Consider the following 23,132-nt stretch of genomic DNA (forward strand, 5'->3'; position numbering starts at 1 on the left):
GAACTATCTGACGACGTCGTTTCAAAATGGAATGTGATTGAGAAAAAAGGAAAATAGAGATTGGCTTCGCCCGGGTTCGAACCGGAGACCTTCAGTGTGTTAGACTGACGTGATAACCAACTACACCACGAAACCTTGTTGTTACCTTTGTCAAATTTCGTCTATTAATATATGAAAATATTTGAACACACGAAACGAGGGAAAGTTATAGTATAATATATGAAAATACACAAGCTCTTTCTGGCAATTGAAAAAAAAATGTAGTTTTAGTATCATAGTGTATGAAGTCAATAAAAATGAAAATGCTAAATGATCTGATAACTAGGAAGAAGGAGGAAAATGAAAAATTAGCAAAGAAAATATTTGTGTCAAGTAGGAAAATGAAGATTCTTCCTATATTTCATCATCCCTTAATTGAGGAAATTGATTGCCTAATGACATGACCTAACAACTCGAATTGTGGTTAAATTAAGCTTCTCTTCAATGGCAGATGCGTGCGTACATGGATAATTCTTAACTATTAATTTACGAAAAATCGAGTGTTAATTACGTGAGTTAAAAATTAAAATCATTTCGTACACGACACGATACACATGAAATCTATATCAACGTCTAATTAATATTGGAATTTGTCTAACTTCATTTTTGAACGGCTAGTTAATATTGGAATTTGTCTAACTTCATTTTTTTTTCCTCATAAGAATCTTACTTAATAATCATCAACATGGAATTATTTTTTTCGACAGAGATTTCCATAAAGTCGTAGCTAGAGATCACAATCTTAGTGGGGCTACGAGAAGAATATGAAGTCCTTTAATTATTCACCTAACTGAGTGTGACATGCTAAATTATGAGAGCAAAATTCCAACTCTGAAAACCCTTCAAAGTCTCACCCCACCATCCACACAATCCCCAAAACCAGCTGAGCTAGCATAGCTGTACCTGTACCCCTAACTAATATGCTGCAATAATTTGATATAGGCTATGGCACACTCAACTATTATCCCTGTGATTTTTATCAAATCATGCTCGCTTTTTAAAAAAAAAAAATCTTTTTTTTGGTTGTTTTTGTTTAAAGAGCATATTACGGGAAAACGGGGTAACCCAATGAAAAATGGTCTTGATTTGCATACCAGTATTCTCAAGTTTGAATTCTCATGACACATTGGTAATTCTCATGACGCATTTGTAGCGTGTGAGAGAGAAAATCCTTCCCCTTGTAACTTAGACTATCGCTACAAGGGATATTTCTATTCTTACATAGAATAAGATATATCTATGCCAATAATATGGGAGGTAACATGAAATTACTTATTTTCCATTACTTTTAACCAAGCGGTTACATATAGAAAAGGACATTACAAGGGAAAGAGGCTCAAGAAATTAGAATTCAAGATGCCTCTAAAACACTGACCAAACAAACTGCTAAAACAAATGCCTGTTTCTTATCCTCACCTACAAAAAAGACTTTTTCCCTTGCCAACAAGTTAGAATAAGCAAACTCCTTTGACAAAAAAGCTCAAACAAGCTGTGAGATCACTTGTTTAAACAGGTGGGCAACTGAACATGGTCAACAAGTTAACCATGCAAAAAATATTTGGAGTAAAAAACCCTCCTGCAAAATAATCTGACAGCAAACAAGCTTTGGAAGGTACTGGTTCTGAACTTGGTGGAGGATTGCAGGCCTTGTAAACAGAAATTCATAGAAAGGTAAACTTGGACTGGTTGGATATTTGAAGACATATTGTTATTTATTTTGAAGCTTCTGGCTGCAGCATAGATACTTAGTTGAGGCTTCTTTTTCACATGAACATGTCGAAAGCAGAGCGTAGATTCTTGACAAGTTCCTTCACTGAGAGGCTGAATTCCACTTCCATCTGCCAAAGATCAAGATGGTTTCAAATGAATTTAATTGAAAAAGTCATCTCATTAAAGCATGAAGACACTGGATCAAAACAAAATTACCTGAGCAATAATGGTTACATCAAGAGCACAGCCCCCAAATGTCAAGACACTGCTATTGATGAACTTAAGTTGGAGCTTCTCAACCTCTGCTATAGTTTTCTCCACAACTCCTTTTCTTTTCTCACAGTGAATTCTTATCATGACATTGTTGTCACAGAACCTTGCTTCAATTTCAGGCAGTGTCTCCTCAAAGGGGCCACTGGAATTATTTTCTTCTGAGGATGAGTTGTCATCGTTGGCGAAGAGCTGCGTTTTCTTCACAAAGACGACGGATTCCATGTTTTTCTTTCTGGTCTGTTCCTCAAGTGTTTTTACCTTGTCCTGCAGTTGTTTGATATACTTGATAGCATCTCCAAGAACAGAAGCCTTGTCCATCTGTCATATCAAGGGTACGATTTAGGATATGGGAGCGATTCGACAAGTTAAAACAATCCAAATTCCTAAATTTCCGACAGATCATTTCAGGATATAACATATGAAGTATTTGACAAGAGACTGAACAAGAAGCATCTGCATTATTCAACAACTGTTCAGGTGGTTCAGAAAATATGAAACGTTACTTTGAGAACCGATTTAAGCTATCCCAGAAACTATAGATTGCTTAGAGTACAAGCAAGACAAGCAAAATAAAACATGTTTTAAATAAAAACTGCAAAGAATAACATAAACAAAACTGTGGAGGAAGCTTCAGAGCAGGCCAATGAAGAGAATTTGTTACCTTCTTTAGGCCAGGAACCATTGCAGATAAAGCTATGAACCGTTGGCTGAGCTTCTCTCTCCTTTTCCTTTCTGCAATAATGTGATCTTGAGTTGTAGAAAGCCTAGTGTTTGTGTTGACCCTCTTTGTTCCCTGACTGGCCTTAAACAAATAACTTTGGTTGCCAAACGAACTTTGAGAGAGCAATATGTCAGAAGGGAGACTGTTGTTGCTCTTTGAACACACTGCTGCCTCCTCCTTAGGCTTAAGAACCCCCATTTGGTTTGTGCTATTAGAGTTGACAAAGGAAAGAATATTTGGAGAGGAAGCAACTTGCGGGTTCGATCCGTGTTGATCGGTTTTGCATGAACTCCAGCCATCAGTTTTGAGCTGTTTCATGGGTCTATCAATGCCACTATGACAACTATCCATAGAAGTTTTAAGATTGAAATTTGGGTGAAAGTGAGACTGGTTAAAGTTCTCTCCAAATGGAGCTGCTAGTGGCAGCATGCTGACTTCATCCAGAGAGTTCATGTGCCACTGGTTGATGAAGTAGGGATCTTCCATTCCCTGCAAGTTCAAAAAAATCTCCTAAAGACATTTCATCTAACAGACAAAACCAAGTCAAGTATTTCAAGTAAGCCTCAATCTTACATAACAAATAAAACTGTTTTTAAAAAGTCCAAAACAAAATTTCCCAGAAGCATGTTGTTTATCTTTTTCCAAAGTTAAGAGACACAAAGTGGTACAGAATTTCCTTACCAGTTCAGACATCCCTCCTATCGACGAAATCTCCATCAAGTCTGCTTCTTTTGTTTGATGTTCTGGAGCTCAAGGAAGGGTCCTGGAAAACAAAATCACTGTAACAAGTTGCTTGGGCCGTGCAGAACAATTTACACAACACACCACTTTTCTCAACAATGAGGAAGGCTTCTTCTTCTTCTTCTTCTTCTTCCCTAGAGCTTACAAGACCTTGACCTGGTTCAACTTTTATAGCTAGCTCTTGGCTCTTGCTCAGTTTGCTTGTGTAGTTCACCTGTCTGTAGCTCACCTTTGAACAATTGCTCTCTGATGTGAAACTGGGACCAGACAACTTGATTAATTGGACCCATTATTCTATCTTGGTACTGATTGACCGAGATATTATTCCTCAATTGTTTGTATTAATGTTAACTGTAGCCATTAGCTAGCAAGGAAATTTTAAAATTATTACCAAAGTGTAGTTGTTCTAAGCTGATAAAATATACAGACTAGAAATTCAATTTTGTTGCTTTGTGGACTTTTAGCAGGATCTTCACCAACTAGGCATTGAAATTTTCTTTCCAAGGTTGCTGATGAAGCAACAAAAATATTAGACATGTGGTCCCTTCACACAAGGTCCTAATCACCAAAGCCAACCTTGCATTATTATTGTTCTTTCTTATGAGACCGTATAAAATACATGTATTAATAACATCACGTAACAATGTTACGATCATATCCAAATTGTATTTTTTTTTTATAAAATCTTTTTAACATTCAAAATCAAAAGTCACTAATAAAATGATAATTAGTAACACCACGTGACAATGTTACGATCACATCATAACGCTACTGGTTTCTATTCTTTAACATTCAAAATCAAAGCCAATGATGAGCTGGATAATTATGCAATCTCGTTAAGTTAGTGATTAAATCACAGTTTGATTTCAGACGTGTCATTAGAGAATGATTGGTGTGGAAAGTAATTTTTTAAAGGTTTAATGATGTTGATTGTGTTAGGAACCTTCCCTTGACTTTTTTGGTTCTGACCCAATAGGATATTGACGCGTGCTACAGAACGCTACACCTGGCTACTTTATGGGTTTATTGTTGGGCCGACAAATTCCGTCAAACCGGCCCATTAAGAGGTCGGCTATGAGTGATCTGACTACACTGGTTCATCATCCCTTTCCAATTTCTATTATTTAAATTTGTCTTCTGAAATTGAACTCTCTTGCTTTCACATTCAAGGTCATCTAATTGCTTTCTCTAGTTTTTTCTTATAGGACTTTGTTTGCCTCAAAAGTTTATAATGCCCCTTAAATGTTGGGATATTGGGGAAAAGAAGTCAGAATTCAAATCCGAAATTGAATTTGATTGAGGATTAATTAATTAGAATCAAAGATTTTGGTCAAAAATGTAAAGTTGGATTGAAAATCAAGTTGAATTCTCAACAACCGCGGTACAAATTTTTATATGTTTTCATGAACGTAGCATGTTTAGGGAAGCTGGATTGGGTTCATTTCCAAACCAATTAGGAAGGCCAGGTTTAAATACTCTGATTCAAGTTATTTTACATTGAAGAACTAAAATCTTGCACCACGATATATAAGATATTAAGTCTCTCTATTCATTACCAATTGATTCGACGCGTTTGATATTCTAAATCTATTACTCGACCTGTTCGGCCAAATCGTCATGATCTCAAACTAACTATTTTATGTTATAATTTGTTGGCTAAGCTAAGGTGAGCCCTAAGTTTAGATCTTAGAAAATGAGTGCATGTCAATGCGTGGGTTAACAAAAGGTCTTATATTGGTATAAAGAAATAATAATAAGAGTGTAGATGTCAATGCATGGTGTTTGCAAATAATTTCCTATACGTATATCTTGGATAGTAGAGATACAATATTATACGAACTGTGTTGTGTGTGAGTGAGCATTGGGGACCTCTGATGCTGGAAACCAATTCAAGGAACATAAATGGATTGATAGCGCGTTGAAATCTGGTGAATCTATGACTATGATCTGTACTTTATACTTCAAAAAGATACACACACACCTTGATGTCAAGCACTCAAATTTTTTCTAGAAGATTATATGAGATTCCTCTCCTAAAATGTTGCTTGTGATTGCGACTATAGCTTAGCTAATAAACCAAGACACAAAAGACAACCGAAAAATGTGAGTCCGTCCTCTTGCACGCAAGTTCGAGTTACTTTCTTATAATTAATCTATATCTTGTATAAGAAAAAAGATACAAAGAAAATGAAAAACAGTTTACATGCAAGATGATGACTTTATATTAATTTATATGTAACAATATAACGTAACCGGAAAAGGGGTGCGTCTTGGCTGTTACCAAATAAATTAAAAGCCACATTGGCCGAGGGAGGACAAAGATTTCAATGGAGTTATTATGTAGAGGGAAGTTTCCTGCAATTTGGTTCTACATAACTACTGTTGTCCTCGTGGGCATCTCTTTATCTATTGCTTAACTCATACGTACACTGATTTGCCCTCAATTTTCTTTGGGATTTCTTGATTTATTTGTTTTTTTTAATGACTAACTTCTAAGTTACACAATGCAAACGAAAACCAAAGTCTATAATAGAAGAAAATTATGCAAACCCCCAAGTTTAATGGGATTTGAAAAAAAGAAAGGGTTAAATACTTTCTTGATTATTGGGTTTACATGAAAAATTCAATTTGGTCACTGAGAAAAATATTTAGCTAAATTGGTCATTGTGTTTTCCAAAATTTACAATTCATACACATTCTATCACCTTGATTACGTCTCCTTGCCATCAGAAGTCACAATACGGTGCTCACTCAATCGATTTAGGCTTCAATATAGCATTCAATTTGTGACCTTATACCTCATAATTTCGATTTCAACCCAAGATTTTCTCCAATTTATTAAACCATAATAGCACAATATGCCATAACTCGTGGAGTTAGAGGAAGAAGACTGAGCGTGTTTCCTAAAAAAAATAAATAAAAAACTACACTTCACGAAAATTAACGGAATGTCTATAAATTGTAAATTTTGGAAAATAAAATGACCAATTTGGCTACATTTTTTTCTTAGTGACCAAATTGAATTTTTATGTACAACCCAGTAACCAAAAAAGTATTTAACCCAAAGAAAAATTATGCACTTTGTAGCTAGCTTTATTACACTAGAGTGTAAGTGGGTTTAGTATTATTAACTCAACTAATCTTAGGCATCACTTTGTGGTCGTCCTTTTCTTCTTCATTATTGCAGGTTTTACAAGTTCCATCTCCTCAAACTGAAATTAAGCATGACTAAGTCTAAGAGCACCATTTCGACCACCAAAAAAAAAAAAAAAAAAATCTAAGAGCCACCAAAATTTCGTTGTCAACAAAAGTCTCCCTCTTCTCTCTTTTCTTGCTAACCACACAATTGAATAGCAAACGATTCATAGCTATTGGCCACTCACTACTGTACAAGTTAACATGACATCACTCACTCTTTTATGCTCAACGTAATAATGTGGTTCCTGAGTGAATTAGTGTAATTTTTAGGTCAACCAATGCATTTTCGATAAAATTATTGTAAAAATTATGATGATAACCAAATGGTTACCTATTCCCATGTTCTGATCTTTCAATTTTGTTTTACCCATTTCTTGGATAAAATCTCCCAACAATATTTGAAAATGAATTGGTTATCCATAATGATTAAGATTCACTTTAGAATTCCACTTCTTGTTCTAAATGGAAAGACTTGTCGGAAATTTGGTTGGTCCAACCAAGAAAGGCATGGGAGTCTTTATGCATCTCACATGAATTTTTGATCTTGGACCCACGACACTGAACACCCATCCAATCGTCGATTACTAATTTAGTTGATTTTTCAAATGGATAAGTTCAAAAGTATAATAAAAAAAATGAATATTTTAAGGGATATGATTTCCCCACTCCTATTTTCTCCACTTACACTCTTTTTTGCTTTTTAATACTTTTTAATCAATTTTGTTCATTCTCTTTCCTATTCTACCCTTACCCTACATCAATTTCTTTTTACTTCACTTTTATATTAGTTCTTTTTCTTTATACATAATTTTCCAACTTGCACTCCATTTTCAATATTTTTTTTTTCCTTTAATCAAGTAGAAATTAAGTTTTTCCCCCTTTAATATTGAAAATAGAGTGTAAGTTAGAAAATTAAGTATAAAGAAAAAGAAATAATACAAAAGTGTAGTAAAAAAGAAATTAATTTAGGGTAAGGATAAAATGGGAAAGAGAAAGAACAAAATTGATTAAAAAGTATTAAAAAGTAAAAGAGAGTGTAAGTGGAGAAAATGAGAGTGAGGAAATCAGCTCCCTATTTTAAATAATAATTTTTTTTAAAACAAGCGATATTAAAAAACTCTTTAGATTATAAAACCACATAAGTAGTCCAAGAGTAACAATTTGTATCATGTTAATAGTAGTGTGCCTATGAATTTGAATTTTTTGGGGGTTTTTAATAAAAATATAAATTTTGAACTTTTTGGCTTTAGGAAACATAAAATTATGTTTTTCAGTTGGTAGAAAACCCATATATTTTTCACTTCACTTCCACTGCGCCACTTCCTTCCTGGCCTTCCTGAACCAAAATCCCACTCAAATATCTCTCCTCCTTCATAAACAACAAAACAATGGCGTTGCCAGCGCTGCCCGAAGTAGAGCTTCGAGAACTGGGCAACACAGGCCTCAAGCTCAGCTGCGTCGGCTTCGGCGCCTCGCCTCTGGGCAACGTCTTCGGTCCCGTCTCTGATGACGAAGCCATCGGCTCCGTTCGCGAAGCCTTTCGTCGTGGCATCAACTTCTTCGACACCTCTCCGTATGTAATTTCTTTTTTATTCACGCAACACGCAAGTTCTCAATTTTTGTGAGCAATGCTTGTTCTATCCAGTTGCTGAGAAATTGTGAATAATTAAAAGAAATTTCGTGAAATTGAACTTATTTTCACATGATTAGATATAAAAGCAAACTAAAACTTATAATGCAGCCAGAAAGTCTGAAACTTTGTAGAGAATTTTCGAGAATTTCTCTTAGCATGTGATTTTGATCTGTGTGGCTCTGTTTGGTTTTAGAGAAAAATGTGGCAATATAAGATAACGAAGAGTTGGGGTTTTTCATTTATGAGATTGCAGATCAAAAAGAATTTTTGATACTTTAGAGTTACCAATTATTTGTGACCCAGAAAACCCATTTGGTTGTATTTGTTCTGACCTTGTAAATGAAATTCCTTCACTAATCTATGACACAAATCACATAACTTTTTGTATTGAAGTCACCTTCTTTCCATCTTATTTCTGCTGTTTTTTTGGGTGTCATACTTAAGTGTTCAGTTTCCCTTTCTGCTTCCCAATTGTTAGGTACTATGGTGGGACTTTGTCAGAGAAGGTGCTTGGTAAAACACTAAAAGCTCTGGGCGTCCCAAGGAGTGAGTACATTGTTGCAACCAAGTGTGGGCGCTATGCTGACGGTTTTGATTTCAGTGCGGATAGAGTGACTAAGAGCATTGATGAGAGCTTGGAAAGGTTGCAGCTGGATTACGTTGATATACTGCAATGCCATGACATTGAATTTGGGTCTCTAGATCAGGTTCTTTGGCATTTCTTGTTTTAGGGATAATGGTCAAGTTTTGTTCTCATTTGTTATAGCCTAATGACCAAGTTGTGTTCTCCTGTTTGGTTTTGTTAACAGATTATCAATGAAACAATCCCTGCCCTAAAGAAACTCAAGGAAACAGGGAAGATTCGTTTAATTGGTATTACAGGACTTCCATTGGGAATTTTCACATACGTTCTCGATCGGGTACCACCTGGCACAGTGGACGTGGTTCTGTCATATTGCCACTATGGTATTAATGATTCAGCTTTGGAGGATTTATTACCATACCTAAAGAGCAAAGGTGTTGGTGTCATTAGTGCTTCTCCACTTGCTATGGGCCTTCTAACCGAGAGTGGTCCTCCAGAATGGCACCCAGCATCTGCTGAATTGAAGGTAGACATTCTGTATACATCAGTTCCAGCTGGCATTTTACTTCAGAACTTAGTGAATCCTCTTCTTTATCACCATATCACATGCAATCCCGTTATTGAAAACTCTAAACTGATTAATGTGTTTTATATTTTTGACAGTCTGCGTGCCGAGCTGCTGCTGTCTATTGTAAAGAGAGAGGGAAGAACATTTCAAAGTTAGCTATGCAATACAGTTTGTCCAACAAGGATATCTCTTCGGTGCTTGTTGGCATGAACTCCATTAAACAGGTTCTGATCCATCATTTACCTCTAACTTGTACGTTCTATCAGGATTGCACAGTGGGTGCTATACCACCCTGCTCTATGGCTTTATAGTAGCATGAACGAATGATCATGTCAAGGAAATGAATTACCTATTCGCTCATGTCACATTGACATCCCATAGAAAATCCTTTCCTTTCATTATTTCATAAAATTTCTAAATTATGAAGATCATTCTTTGGTCTCTGTTTTGTATTATCCTTTTCCTAATCAGGTTGAGGAAAATGTTGCTGCTGCTGTGGAGCTTGAAACTGTTGGGAAGGATGAAAAAACTCTAGCAGAGGTTGAAGCTATTCTGAAACCTGTGAAGAACCAGACATGGTCTAGTGGAATCCAGCAGAGCTGACAATTTTGCTGTTGTATGTAATCATCTGTATCTTGTACGCATTTTTATTTATGTTCGTTGCCTTCATTGGCCTGCTGGCTAGATATTAATTCTTTTGTAATGGATATTAATTCTTCAGGAGGCCTTATTCTATTGTAATGGAACTCTCTTTACATGAGAGAGGTTGTGCTTATATTAATGGAGATGAATCAATAAAATGTGTATTGCTCACAAGCATTGTACTCCTAGCCATTGCAAGGAGGCATTCTAGCATTTTCTTTTTTCCAATCAGAAGGCAGGTGCTCCACTGGTTGTGTTATTTTCAACTTCTCAGTCGCATAAGCTAAACTGATTTAATCATAATTTGTCAACTGTATGGATCTTTGTCAACTTTAATTATTTAAGGTTCAGAAAGAAAATAATAAAACATTGCTAAGTTGTATTCAAGAATCAAGATACAAAGAAGCAAAACTTGTATCCATTAATCTGTGTGAAATGGTCATAAAAGAGAAACACCTATGCAAAAGGAAGAACAATCGATCTATATGTTACTCCCTAAGTTCATTTACATGGCTGTTTTCTCAGATGAAAAAATATCTGTAACCGTACTTAAATCCATAATGTTAGCCTCCACTCCCATCGACTTCGGCAATAATCGATGTCAAGAAGTTACATTTCCGCTGTCCTTGATGTTAAAACTGTATGTGAACATCCAGTCTCATCCACTGGAGCTAGAAATGAGGTCAAGGAATCTGTCTTCACTGCAAGGGATTGTGATACCACCCATGGGATGATTATATCCAAATTCTTCTTCAGCCTGGCTTAGCAAGTCTTTGAACGAAGGCTGGTTCAAGCATGATATTGGAATCACAAACCGCTTCTTTTGGCTTTCCCCAATATAGACTGCAAAATAGCCTTTTGGAGCAGCTTGGTTCGAGGGGGAGTGTCGAAATTTTTGCTTAGCATGAATAATACCGGGCAAACGAAAACCCATGTTTTTTTAAATTTGTTTAGATGAAGAACAAGCAAAAGATTTCAAAGAAATTTGCGGGACAATGGAAATTTGTAAATGGTCAAGAATGTGAGATTGATTGTGAAACCAATTTAGTTTATATAGATGAAAGGGTATGAGTTAAATCCTCTATTAATTAAGTCAAATTGAAACCCTCATGAGAATTCACATGGATTGGTCTGCCCTATTGTCATGAGGATTTCATGTGAAATTGGTAAAGCTGTAACCTTCTAGACAAACATCTTGCCCTACCTCATATATTTAAATATAACCAAAGCACCCAATAAAAGATACAGATTCAAACACAATGAAAGCTCTCATAAAATATAGAGCTAAACCTCCAAGATTAGAGACATGCTTGAGACATTTAGCTATTGATAAGACAACTAATACCAGAAGCATTAAATGGGAGATGATATTGGTGCAAGCAAAATGGTGGGGCAATTGTCAAATATGGAAAGCTGAGGACAGTGAGACATGTTAACTGTTAGAGGAGGCGGCAGAAGTCCAAAGTCATGGAATTACAAATAAGAATACAGAAAAAAAAATGTCTTCAGTTCCAAATCCATCAACTTGCAAATACAAGCTTCTTTAAGATCACATCCCATCACTTCACAAATCAACTTGAACAACCAAAACAGGCTAGATACTTGTAATTCTTGTGTGTTCCAGACAATTATAACATCGCACCCTTTCTTTCCCCCTAAGCAATCAATGGTCACAAGCCCTTCTTATCGCGGTAGGAAGTCCGGTAAATTAACACCAGGGTTAAATGTTGAAATAGTAACACATCGCCTGGTTGCCATTCTCTCCTTGTTAGCCGGCTTTGCAAGGATATGTTCTGCTCATGAGTTTAACACCTAAATCCACTGGGGGGAAACAAACGGTAACTTTAGGTTAGATTTGTTTTATGACATATTTGGTGAGGAATCACATGGTTTTGTCTCCAAATTAAACTTGACAGATTTCATGCTGCTTCACAATTTATACCATGGCCTACCATCAATAGACAGATTATGGTTGCAGAAGTGACGCTATTACTTATATAACCAAGAGCACACAGGAACTAGAGACTATTTTGTAGCAACTAGTTGGATCAAATTCAAGAAACAGAAGTTCCCCATTTGAAAACGATTTGTCGATCTACCAGAAGGAACAAGGTTATCACCCCATGTGAGGTGTATTGTGACAAAAACATGCCAGGAGTTGGTGGTGATATAACCTTGGGCCTAAAATTAAATGGATGGTAAGGTTGATGGGAAGCACAGAACCAACCTAGCTGATATAATATCATTTTGTGATATTAAACATTGAAAGATACAGGCTTTTATTTTTATTTTTTTCTCTCTCTATTCATTTGAACAAGTTTGGTATTTCCAACTGATTGGCCATACATGGAAGATGAAACTTATCCATGAAGAGCAAGTACTAAGGCATTTGAATTTGACACGGAAAGGTAAGGGGTTGGGCAAGTTGCTACCTTGATAGATGGAATTGACCAATCAATATTTGAAAGTTAGTCAGAGGACAGAAGCATGTGACCTCCAGTTAGGTTCCTCTTAACTATTCCATCCATAATTCCATCCCTATATATGCAGCAACATAGCTATACAAATCCATCACCCCAATTCCTCACATCCTCTGTTGTCACAGCTTTTTCTCATCCAAATATCTCTTTAACTCTCAAGCATAACAATCCACAGAAACCATGGGTATTAGTTTGATATCGATCATCCGACGATCTCTCGCGATGTCTAAGCAATTGAGTATGGCTACGACGAATGTCCCGAAGGGCCACTTTGCTGTTTATGTAGGAGAGGAGCAGAAAAAGAGGCTTGTGGTACCAATATCATACTTGAACCACCAGTGGTTCAAAGACTTGCTAAGTTGCAGTGAAGAAAAGTTTGGGTTCACTCATCCAATGGGTGGCATCACAATTCCATGCACTGAAGAGGCCTTCATTGGTCTCAGTTCTTGTTTGCATTCCTTTTAATCTTATGACAAACATGACTAAAAACAAACTCTTCAATTTTGTGCTGTGAAGAGTTCAATTTGTAGATGTCCCCTTTATATTCTGATTACTGAGAAAATTATTCAAGACCACTTCTTATTTTAGTTTTGTTTCTTAAGTTTCTTGCTCATGATTTTAACATAGATTTAACAGTAGTACATTCTGCAAAGCCGTCAATGTGGGATACTTCTCTCCCTACCCCAAACAAAAGAGAATAAATCTGAGCTAATGTATTTTAAATCAATAGAGAGCTTCAGGGCTCTTCTTCATATGCTGCAGAGACATCTAAAAACAATCTGTATTAGACTACAAATATCTAGCTCCCACCATTCATCAATAAATCAATTCTAGGAAATATACTTAATTAAATATAATGTAAATGAAAAATTAAATCCCGGATTACGTCATTGCATTTGGGGGATGAAAAGAGAAATGCACCTTGGTTTATACAGAGAAGTATCAAATGCTTCAGCCTGACTTAGCTAAGCTATCCTATTTTTCCAACATGGGACATTTGGGATGTCACAGCTCTCTATCTAAGTTCATATTCATAGTTAGCACATAATCGACATATGTGAAGAGGCATGATTTAAACATCTTTTGTCTCTCATTTAATTAGTTGATGTTTAGTAAAAAATAAATAAGAGATTGCTAATTTGTGTGCCTTTGTGGGAAATGTGGAGGCTTACAGCAACATGAGACCACACCACAGGTTAATTGTATCAGCATAGGTCTAGCATATATGTAGTCAACAATCAAGATATTGATGCTAGTATTACTGGGTTCGGTTTCTTGGTTTCCAATGCATAACTCTATAAATTAGCCATGTTGTATTCGTTGATTTCGGTGAATGGACATCAAAGACAAAGATCAATGGAATAGGAAGAAAATCAATCAATTTGACTAAGATGAAGATATGTTACTCCCAAATTATTTTTTATTGGACAATACAATGTGGACTAGAAAAACCAAAAATGTACTAACAATCTTCTGAATATCTGTTACACTAAGTGTACTCAAATCCATATTATTCGCCTCTGACTTTCATCCTCCTCGGCAAGAATCCTTGTCAAAACTGTATGTTAACATGCACTCTCATATTCTTGAGTCAGAAATGAGATCAAGGAGTCTGTATCATAACCAAATTCTTCCTCAGCCTGGCTTGGCAATTCTGTGAATGAAGGCTGGTTCAAACATGATATTGGAATCACAAACCGCTTCTTTTGGTTTTCCCCAACATAGATTGCAAAATAGCCCTTTGGGACATCTGTAGGCAGCTTGGTTTGAGGGAGAGTGTAGAAGATTTTGCTTTGCATGAATAATACCAGAAAAAAAAAATTTGTCTAGAGGATGAACAAGCAAAAGATTTTTAAAAAGTTTGCAGAACAGTTGAAGTTATAAATGGCCAAGAATGTGAGACTATACTGCTTGTAAAACAGAATGAGGTTATATAGATGAAAAGGGTATGAGTTAAAATCCTCCACTAATTAAATCAATAGACACATAAGCTTATGAGAATTCACATGGATTGGTCTGTCCACTAATGTCATGAGGGCTTCATGTGATATTTGGCCAAACTGTAACCCTCCTGAGAAACATCTTGCCCTACCTCATTTAGATAAAAGCAAAGTACCCAATAAAAATACAGATTCAGATAAAAGAGCAGCCCTTATAAAATATAAGCCTAAACCTCTTAGATTAGAGACATGCTTGAGACATTTAGCTATTGATAAGACAACTATCTGGGGGATGATAATACTGCAAGCAAATGATGGCATTGCCGATAAGAATGCAGAAGAAGACTGTCTTTATTCCTAAATTCATCAACTTGCAATACAGGCTTCTTGAAGTTCACATGAACCATGACCTACAACTCATCCCATCACTGCACACACCAACTTGAATGACGACAACATGCTAAATACTTGTTATTCTTCTGTGTTTTGTATTTAACTACAATACTTGTCACATGTGTTCCAGAAAATTATTGGACCGCACCCTTATTTTTCAGTTTGAATGTGGTGCAAAGGCTGGTAAATTAGCACCAAGGGACGCACACAGAAACTTTAGTCTACAATATATAATTCAGATTTGTTTTAGGACATATTTCATGAGGATTCACATGGTTTTGTCTCCCAACTAATTGATAAGACTTGACAGATTTCACACTGATTGAATTTATTTGCTATGTACCATCATATGCCGACTACTACAACATATGACCTGGAGTTTCCTTAAAAAAAAAAAACCTGGAAAACACAGGAACTAAAGATTATTATGTAGCAACTAGTAGGGTGGATCAAACCGTGTTCTCCATTTGAAACCGGGTTTTTGAATTTATTGATCAACAAGGTTATCACCTCAGGAGCTGGTGGTGATATAAACTTGGGCCTAAGTTTAAGTGGATGGTAAGGTTGATGGGAAGCAGAGAACTAACATGGCTGACATAATATCTCTCTATGATCTAAAGCATTGAAAGATACATGTTTTTTTTTTCCCTCTTCATTTGGTCAAGTTTGTTATTTCAATATTGGCCGTACATGGAAGATCAAACTTATCCATAAAGAGCAGGTACATTAGTCTGAAGGCATCTGAATTTGACATGGAAAGGTAAGGAGTAGGGTATGGTAGGGCATGATTTTGCCTACCTTTGTACATGAAAATTGACCGATCAACTTTTGAAAATTAATCAGAGGACAGAAGCATGTGACCCCCAGTTAGTTTCCTCTTAACTATTCCATCCATAATTCCATCCCTATATAAGCACAGCAACATAGCCATACAAATCATCACCCCAAGTCATCACATCCTCTATTGTCACAGCTTTCCCTCATCCAAAGATCTCTTAACTCTTAATCATAACAATCCTCAGAAACCATGGGTATGAGCTTGCTATCGATCATCCGACGATCTGTCTTGATGTCTAAGCAATCGAGTATGGCTATGACGAATGTCCCAAAGGGCCACTTTGCTGTTTATGTAGGAGAAGAGCAGAAAAAGAGACTTGTTGTACCAATATCATACTTGAACCACCAGTGGTTCAAAGACTTGCTAAGTTGCAGTGAAGAGAAGTTTGGGTACACTCATCCAATGGGTGGCATCACCATTCCATGCACTGAAGAGGCTTTCATTGGCCTCAGTTCTTGTTTACATTCCTTCTAATGTTATGGCCAACATGACTGAACCAAACTCTTCAATTTTTGTGCCCTGAAGAGTTGAAATCATTTGTAAATGTCCTCTTTGTATTCTGATATTGAGAAAGTAATTCAAAACCAATTCTTAGTTCTCTTTCACCAGTTTCTTGCTCATGCTTTTAAAATTATTTGCTTCATCACAAAAACCTTTCCAAATGCAGCAAAGCCTGCAATGTTGGCTACTTACCCCAACAAAATAGAGGAGAAAATGTTGAACTAGTATATTAATAAATTTCCAGTAATTTTCAGGGTTCTTCTTCTTCACATGCTCTCAAGAGACAGCTAAATAACAATCTGTAATAGAATACAATTATATCTAGGCCCCACCATCCATCAATAAAACAAGTCCAGATAATATACTTTACTATGTGTGGTGGAAATGTAAAACTTGCATTTTGCTTAACCAGATAAGAGAACTTTCTTGTATTGCTTATCTACAGAATAGAGAAAAGCATATTGGTTTACACCAAAAAAGTGCAAAATGCTTCAGCCTTGTATTCTACAATTCTCTGATGTGGGATATTCCCAGAAGAATCTGGAATATATTTATCATGATCCAACAAATTTAATACAATTACCTCCTCACTAATATAATCTTATGCAGGTGTGAGATTATGGGGCTATATTGGACCAAAAAATATGACTTAAAAAACAAATCAATAGATAATTTATAATATAGTGAAAGAAACACAAGCAATTGTTTATAAGAAAAAAGAAAATTACATCATCAATGAAAAATATTGTTCTTAGAAAAGCGCCTTGAAAAGTTGAAACCAAAAGTATAGGATGAGATAATTAATTCAACTCTAGTCTTTGCCTAGTCAATAGAGTGTCCATGTGAATGAGTCAAGAGAGGGCCCAGTAATGGTTTAGATAATCTAAAGGGAATGTCTAAGCACAAAGCAGAAAACCATGTATTGGTTTACTTGTGGGAGCTAATCACCACAAAAGGCTTATTGGTTGGCTGTCACTACAAAAGCTATCTCAATAGCTCAAGTCCAAGTTCAGTGCTTCATTATATGCACAATGACTCAGAGCCTCAGAAGATCCTCTTTAATTGATCCTGGCCTCTGATGTCAAGAACATGGCTAGCATAAAAAAAGGTCACTCTACTTTATTAGTTGAAACATTACTCAGATAACTCTACGTATTTTTCAAGTTGCACCACTCTTTTATTGGGTCCCAAAGTTTGTAGGGTAGGGTGTCTTGGATAATTAAGGCAATGTCCATGTGAACCTACCACAAGTCCTTCACCTGATATGTTTCTCAACATTCTTAATAAGGCTCTTACAAATTTATCCATTCCCTTCCCCCTATATATTTTAGGTACTGACATGCTCATTCAACCCAAAATCTGCAGCTCTCACTTAACCACTAAAACAACTTTTCTATTTCAACCTTTGAGGTGCATTTCTTTATTTGTTGATTCTGAGTATGGGGATCAAATTGATGGGCATAGCTCATGCCAAGGAGAAGCTCCAGAGAACTCTTTCAGCAAGATATGGATCAGCTGCAGACACTAATGCTGAGGTTCCGAAAGGCCATTTTGCTGTTTATGTTGGAGAAGGAAAGAAGAAGAGATTTGTGATTCCAATATCATATTTGAACCATCCTTTGTTCCAAGACTTGTTAACCAAGGCTGAGGAAGAGTTTGGATATGATCATCCTACAGGGGGTCTCACAATTCCATGCAGTGAAGACTACTTCCTTAGTGTAACTTCAGTTCTAAGTTGTTCATAGATGATGATGTTTCTGTATATGACCTCCAATTATAGGTCAATTATTTAACCAATTCATTCCTCCTTTCAATTAATTTTCCTTTCATCCTACAACTGAAAGAAACAGAACTTGAGATCATAAGTGATCAGTCTCTTCTTTTATTTTGTAGTTTTTTTTGGATCAAAAGTGATCAGTCTCTTCAGTTTTGTATTAATTGTAAGTTCTGGGAAATACCATCCCTGGGAATGCCTTATATGTTTTGTAATTTGGCCTATTCTGACCTAACAATGTGTAGGAACCACAAAAGATAACAAGAAACTTGGAACGCAAAAACAGAATGTTGATATGATATTTGCCACAAAATTTTGATTGCACAACAAGAAACAGAAAGGGGGGAAGAAAAAAAAAACCCAAGAAAAGTTCTTACATGCAAAACAATTTTTAATCACAGAGGAAATTATTCACTTCAACCTGAGAGAATTATGCATTCATCATCTTCAACTTCGCCATTTGGGTATTGGAAAATGCTAGGGAGACCAACTTTAGATACCAACTTGTGTACCATCTCTCTAATAGAGTGTGGGACCCATTGTATTGGTGGGCCCCACCTCTATTAGAGAGATGGTACACAAATTAGTATCTAAAGTTGGTCTCCCTAGCATGACTCTTTGGTATTAACGGGTACACTTACGATTATAACTCTGATTAGGAAAGAGGCAATTAGCATTTTTTATTTTTTTTTGGTCTGAGAGGTAATTAGCATTTAAGACAGTACAATTGAGGAAAATTGCAAGAGAGATTAAGGGCTTGTTTGGTAAGTATCAAATTGTAGCGGATTCAACTGTATATTGTAATGCGACTAACTAGGTATTAGTTTAGTGGTATTTCTCGTCATGCTCACATAATTAAAGATTAAAAAATCTTTACTGTGATGCGCAAACTAATGGTATGCAGGCTTACTGATGAGGTTGATAATTTGATATATGAAGTGAAAGATTGAGCAATTAACTCAAATCCTCATTAAATGGAAGATCCCAATATTCCTTTGTGGCCATATCTAGCAAAAAAAATTGTATAAAACGGAAATAGCACTGTTTTGCTATCCTTAACCATTCATAAATTGTCACGTGGAAAAATTATCACACGTGACATACCATGATTAATCGAGGATAGCAAAATAGTGCTATCTCCGTTTCACACAAGTGTTTCTCCATATCTAGGGGCTACTTCATCTTGACGAAGAGAGCTAAATTTTATTTTTCTGTTCTGACAGTATTATCTAAAAATGTTCCTCTGTGTCCAGTAGTAGTGGTTTGCTCAGAGTCAGAGATATATCTGCAGCAGCAAATGGTAGCTGCGGCTCCTGCCATATTATCATGAAAATGATTTCTTGTGCCTACATGCTCTGCATATTATTCGAGTATTGAAATACTCATTAAGAAAGGTCAGGCCAGGATCATCAGATGAATTTTGAACCAATGGATGGAGGGGCATATGCCCCTCCAACTTCCCAAAACATTATAGAAAGAAACGAGGCATACACTTGCAGTACTTACCAGCAGTTTCTACGCGGAAAATGGTGGGCGAAAAAAACAAATCAGCCATTTATGGTACACATGAGACGTGACGATTCACTCTCACGTAATTCGAGTAAGGATTTTGCTAAGATGAGTCGTCGAGATATAATGACTATTTCTGACTATTAATGAGATGCATACCTCACATATATTAGTGATCAGACCTGCATATCAACAACTGAGGGTAGCACAACTCTGTTGCGCAATGATTAATTTCTAATTCAGAGCCATGAGGACTCCATAACTGACTGACTCATCATCATCATCTTCTTCTTCTATTAGCATTTATTGGTTTGGCTACTAATTTCACACTCACAGTCTCTCACTCACTCTTACATCACCAACATTTTAATTTCCGTTGGTTTGAGGTAAGGCCATGTGCTATATGGAAGAGAAATAAAGTACACTCATCACATTGGAGTGAGCAACAAAAACCCAACTTGACCAAGTTTGAAACTGAACCAACCCTACTAATAAAAAAAACCAATAATGATGAAATTCCAAACTGTCCCACAAGCCTACAAAGCAAACCTGCAACAAAGACATGCCTGAAAACTTGTTCCTATATATACCTTAAAAAGGCAAAATGCTTGGAGAACCCATCAAGCAAGCTATAGCATCCATAGCCATAACCCTAAAATTACTCATTTCTCCTTGTGTCTTTGTGGTTAGAGCAGAAGGCAAACATGGGCTTTCGTCTGAAAGAGATGGTTTTCCATGCCAAGCATCATTTGAGGTCCACAAGAACTCCTTGTACTGTTGATGTTCCCAGAGGCCATTTTGCAATCTATGTAGGGGATGACGCAGAAGAAAAGAATCATGAGAAACGGCATGTCGTGCCCATATCATATTTAAAGCACCCTTTGTTCCAAGACTTGCTCTACAAGGCAGCTGACGAGTTTGGTTTTGATCAATTGGGGGGCATTAGACTTCCGTGCTCAGAAGAGGAGTTTACTAGTCTCACTTCTCGAATAAATTAGCAGCTATAGAGCTAATTAACGAAGCTCAAATTCCAACCCAATTCTGTATTCTTCTGAGTTGTATAAATCAGTGTCAAGGATTCAAGGCTGCCACTGAGACTTAGTGTTAAACTTCTTTCATGGCAAATTTTGTGTATATAGAGACAATTTTTGCAGACAAAATAAGAATGCATGTAACCTTCTTTGTCATCAAATGTACCAAGACTGGAATTAAAATTCAGTATCTCGAACGTTTATTGATGTTTTAAGTGGGCACATATGATTGGCCATTTCTTGGGGTAAGTCGTTGGATTGGAGAAATTTTTGTTTGTCACAGTAACACTGTCATTTCGAGTTTATACTATATATATATATATATGTTATAATATGAGTAAATTAATAATACTATGTGACGCACAAAAAAATTTTGAATGAAAATTCATGTTAATAGGACATCACATAATCACTAACTGATAACATCGAGTAACAGTTACGTGAAAAAAAAAATCCTCAATCAAAATTCATATTAACTAGACATCACATATTAACCGTTAATTGATAACACCATATGATAATGTTACGCAAACAATTCGTCAAGCTTGTGCCGAAAAAGGCTCCTCAATCGAGGTCGATGTTAACGAGTGAATACAAAAACACTGTACACACACTGTTACACACGTGAGGCCAATGTATGGAGACATGTCAAGCGGTAGTAGCTGAGACAATATGCATGTGGAGGAGGGGGTTATGGTCTAATTTTTATTTCGGATGAGAGAGCAGAGCATTGAGCATGTGGAAAATGCCAAAATGAAATAGTAAATTATAGCCACCCAATCAACCGCTTAGATAAGGTTTGGGTGGGCTTAGATAAATATTATACTTCAATTCAAACAACTTGGCCTGCACTGCATTTATATGTCAGAAAAGGAAAATACATAAAAAGGAAAAATATTGATTGGATGTTTATATATACATATATATATTGGAGCTGATTTTTAAATTTCTTTTTAAAAATAAAAGGGGAGTGAGAAAATCAACACTTATATTTTTTTATTGAATTAGACCCATTAACTTTTATATATTTATTTTGATATATATATATATATATATATGGATAAGTACGAAGAATTTGTGAGCATTGGATAATAAAATTTATATATATATGGGGGACCTTGTTAGATCACTGTGGGGGTAGGTTTCAGTAAAAAAAACCTATCCATTTTCGTCTAATTATTTTAAGCTGCAATTCTATGCTTCACAAAACTAATCACATGGAAGTTGTTAAGTGGCTTCCATGGTTTCTAGTGTAGCTAGGGCCTCTGGATTTTGATATGCTTTGAAGTTTGGTGACATATGGGCCCATGGTGGCTCTTTGGCACTGGCAGCAGCCATGAGTTTTTTTTTCAGGGCAATTTGCATAAAATATTGTTCAGAAGAACAAGTGGGACATTTGCATATTTAAGTCGGTTGCTAATAAGCTAAGATGATGAAACCCATGTGAGCTTTTGCTGCCTGCCCTGCCAGTGCCACACAGCCTCACTGTGACCTCATTATCCAACTCTACAGAAATTTGGGAACTTCTATAAATAGAGGTACAAAATCAATTTGGGCTTCAAACAATTCCTAGCTTTTACATCAAGCAAATTCAGCAAAAACCCTCTCTCTCAACTATATTTTGCAAAGTTTTAGTGATCATTTTATGGGTATGATGATTCGTTTGCCTTCTTCTATGGTACATGGAGTGAAGCACATTCTGAAGCTGCAGCCTAAATCTCACGAGGTTCCAAAAGGGCATGTTGCAGTATATGTAGGAGAAATGGGAAAGAAGAGGTATGTGGTTCCAGTTTCTTACTTGAACCACCCTTCTTTCAAAGTGTTGCTTAAGAGAGCAGAAGAAGAGTTTGGCTTCAACCATCCAATGGGTGGCCTTACAATTCCATGCAAAGAAGAGACCTTCATTAGCCTCACTTCTCAGTTGGGTGCCAGACAAAGACGATGATGATTGGTTCATAGAGCAATCTTCCACAATTTTGAACCTTTTTTTTTTTTTTTTTTCCTTTTTGGGTTTTGTTTTGGTAGGCCTAGGAATGATGGGGAACCAAACCCATCTGAGATTTTGTACATGTAAATGAGTAGAGGACTAGGTGGGGAAATTTAAGTCGAATTGCGATGTGATGTGGTGACTTTGGTCCTTAATTCTATAGCACAATTTTGAAGAAGGTTCTTGGCTCTCCTAACATATTTTTCAAGATCTCACATATTGCATTACCACAGTTGTATCACATGGTTTGGTTTGGTTTTATTCAGTCCATGAAGGTTGGCTTCGGTTTTAGGACGCAGCAGCCTCAGGTTTTCATTAATTTGATGACGGCTTCAGCAGGTTTTCAATAAGTAGAAAGTTTCTTCAGTTTTATTAATTTGAAACTATATTTCAAATCGAACCCAATTTCAACATAATGAACTTCGACTAAACTTGGTCAAACACTCCGTCCTCAACTTAATCGATACTCTCTTCAACTTAACCACCTTGAAGCCCAATTGGTGTGAAACACCAATGCTATACCCAACTAAACCACCCTCTAGTCTAGTCTAGTAAGTGAAGAATGTTATCA

At 36.2% G+C, this 23,132-nt stretch overlaps 4 protein-coding genes and 1 non-coding gene across 5 annotated transcripts; 3 read left to right on the plus strand and 2 right to left on the minus strand.

Annotated features, from left to right (window-relative positions):
* Positions 62-135, minus strand: TRNAV-AAC. Its single transcript has one exon. It is a non-coding gene; the product is annotated as a tRNA-Val (tRNA).
* LOC18767141 (transcription factor bHLH25) lies at positions 1,291-3,694 on the minus strand. The gene is made up of 4 exons (XM_007200289.2): positions 3,425-3,694; positions 2,684-3,232; positions 1,966-2,340; positions 1,291-1,877 (listed from the first exon to the last, which is right to left on the minus strand). The coding sequence occupies exons 1-4, from the start codon at positions 3,458-3,460 to the stop codon at positions 1,803-1,805; spliced, it is 1,035 nt and encodes a 344-aa protein (XP_007200351.1). The 5' UTR covers positions 3,461-3,694; the 3' UTR covers positions 1,291-1,802.
* LOC18766583 (L-galactose dehydrogenase) lies at positions 7,960-10,285 on the plus strand. Its single transcript, XM_007200345.2, has 5 exons — positions 7,960-8,255; positions 8,794-9,022; positions 9,125-9,424; positions 9,562-9,690; positions 9,938-10,285. The coding sequence occupies exons 1-5, from the start codon at positions 8,071-8,073 to the stop codon at positions 10,067-10,069; spliced, it is 975 nt and encodes a 324-aa protein (XP_007200407.1). The 5' UTR covers positions 7,960-8,070; the 3' UTR covers positions 10,070-10,285.
* Positions 17,385-18,227, plus strand: LOC18767152 (auxin-induced protein 15A). The gene has a single exon (XM_007201483.2). It carries the CDS (start codon positions 17,700-17,702, stop codon positions 18,003-18,005), a length of 306 nt encoding a protein of 101 aa, XP_007201545.1. The 5' UTR covers positions 17,385-17,699; the 3' UTR covers positions 18,006-18,227.
* LOC18768389 (auxin-responsive protein SAUR21) lies at positions 21,755-22,776 on the plus strand. The gene has a single exon (XM_020570267.1). It carries the CDS (start codon positions 22,220-22,222, stop codon positions 22,517-22,519), a length of 300 nt encoding a protein of 99 aa, XP_020425856.1. The 5' UTR covers positions 21,755-22,219; the 3' UTR covers positions 22,520-22,776.

The sequence above is a fragment of the Prunus persica genome, chromosome G8 (genome assembly GCF_000346465.2).
Source record: "Prunus persica cultivar Lovell chromosome G8, Prunus_persica_NCBIv2, whole genome shotgun sequence".
Lineage (NCBI taxonomy): Eukaryota > Viridiplantae > Streptophyta > Magnoliopsida > Rosales > Rosaceae > Prunus > Prunus persica.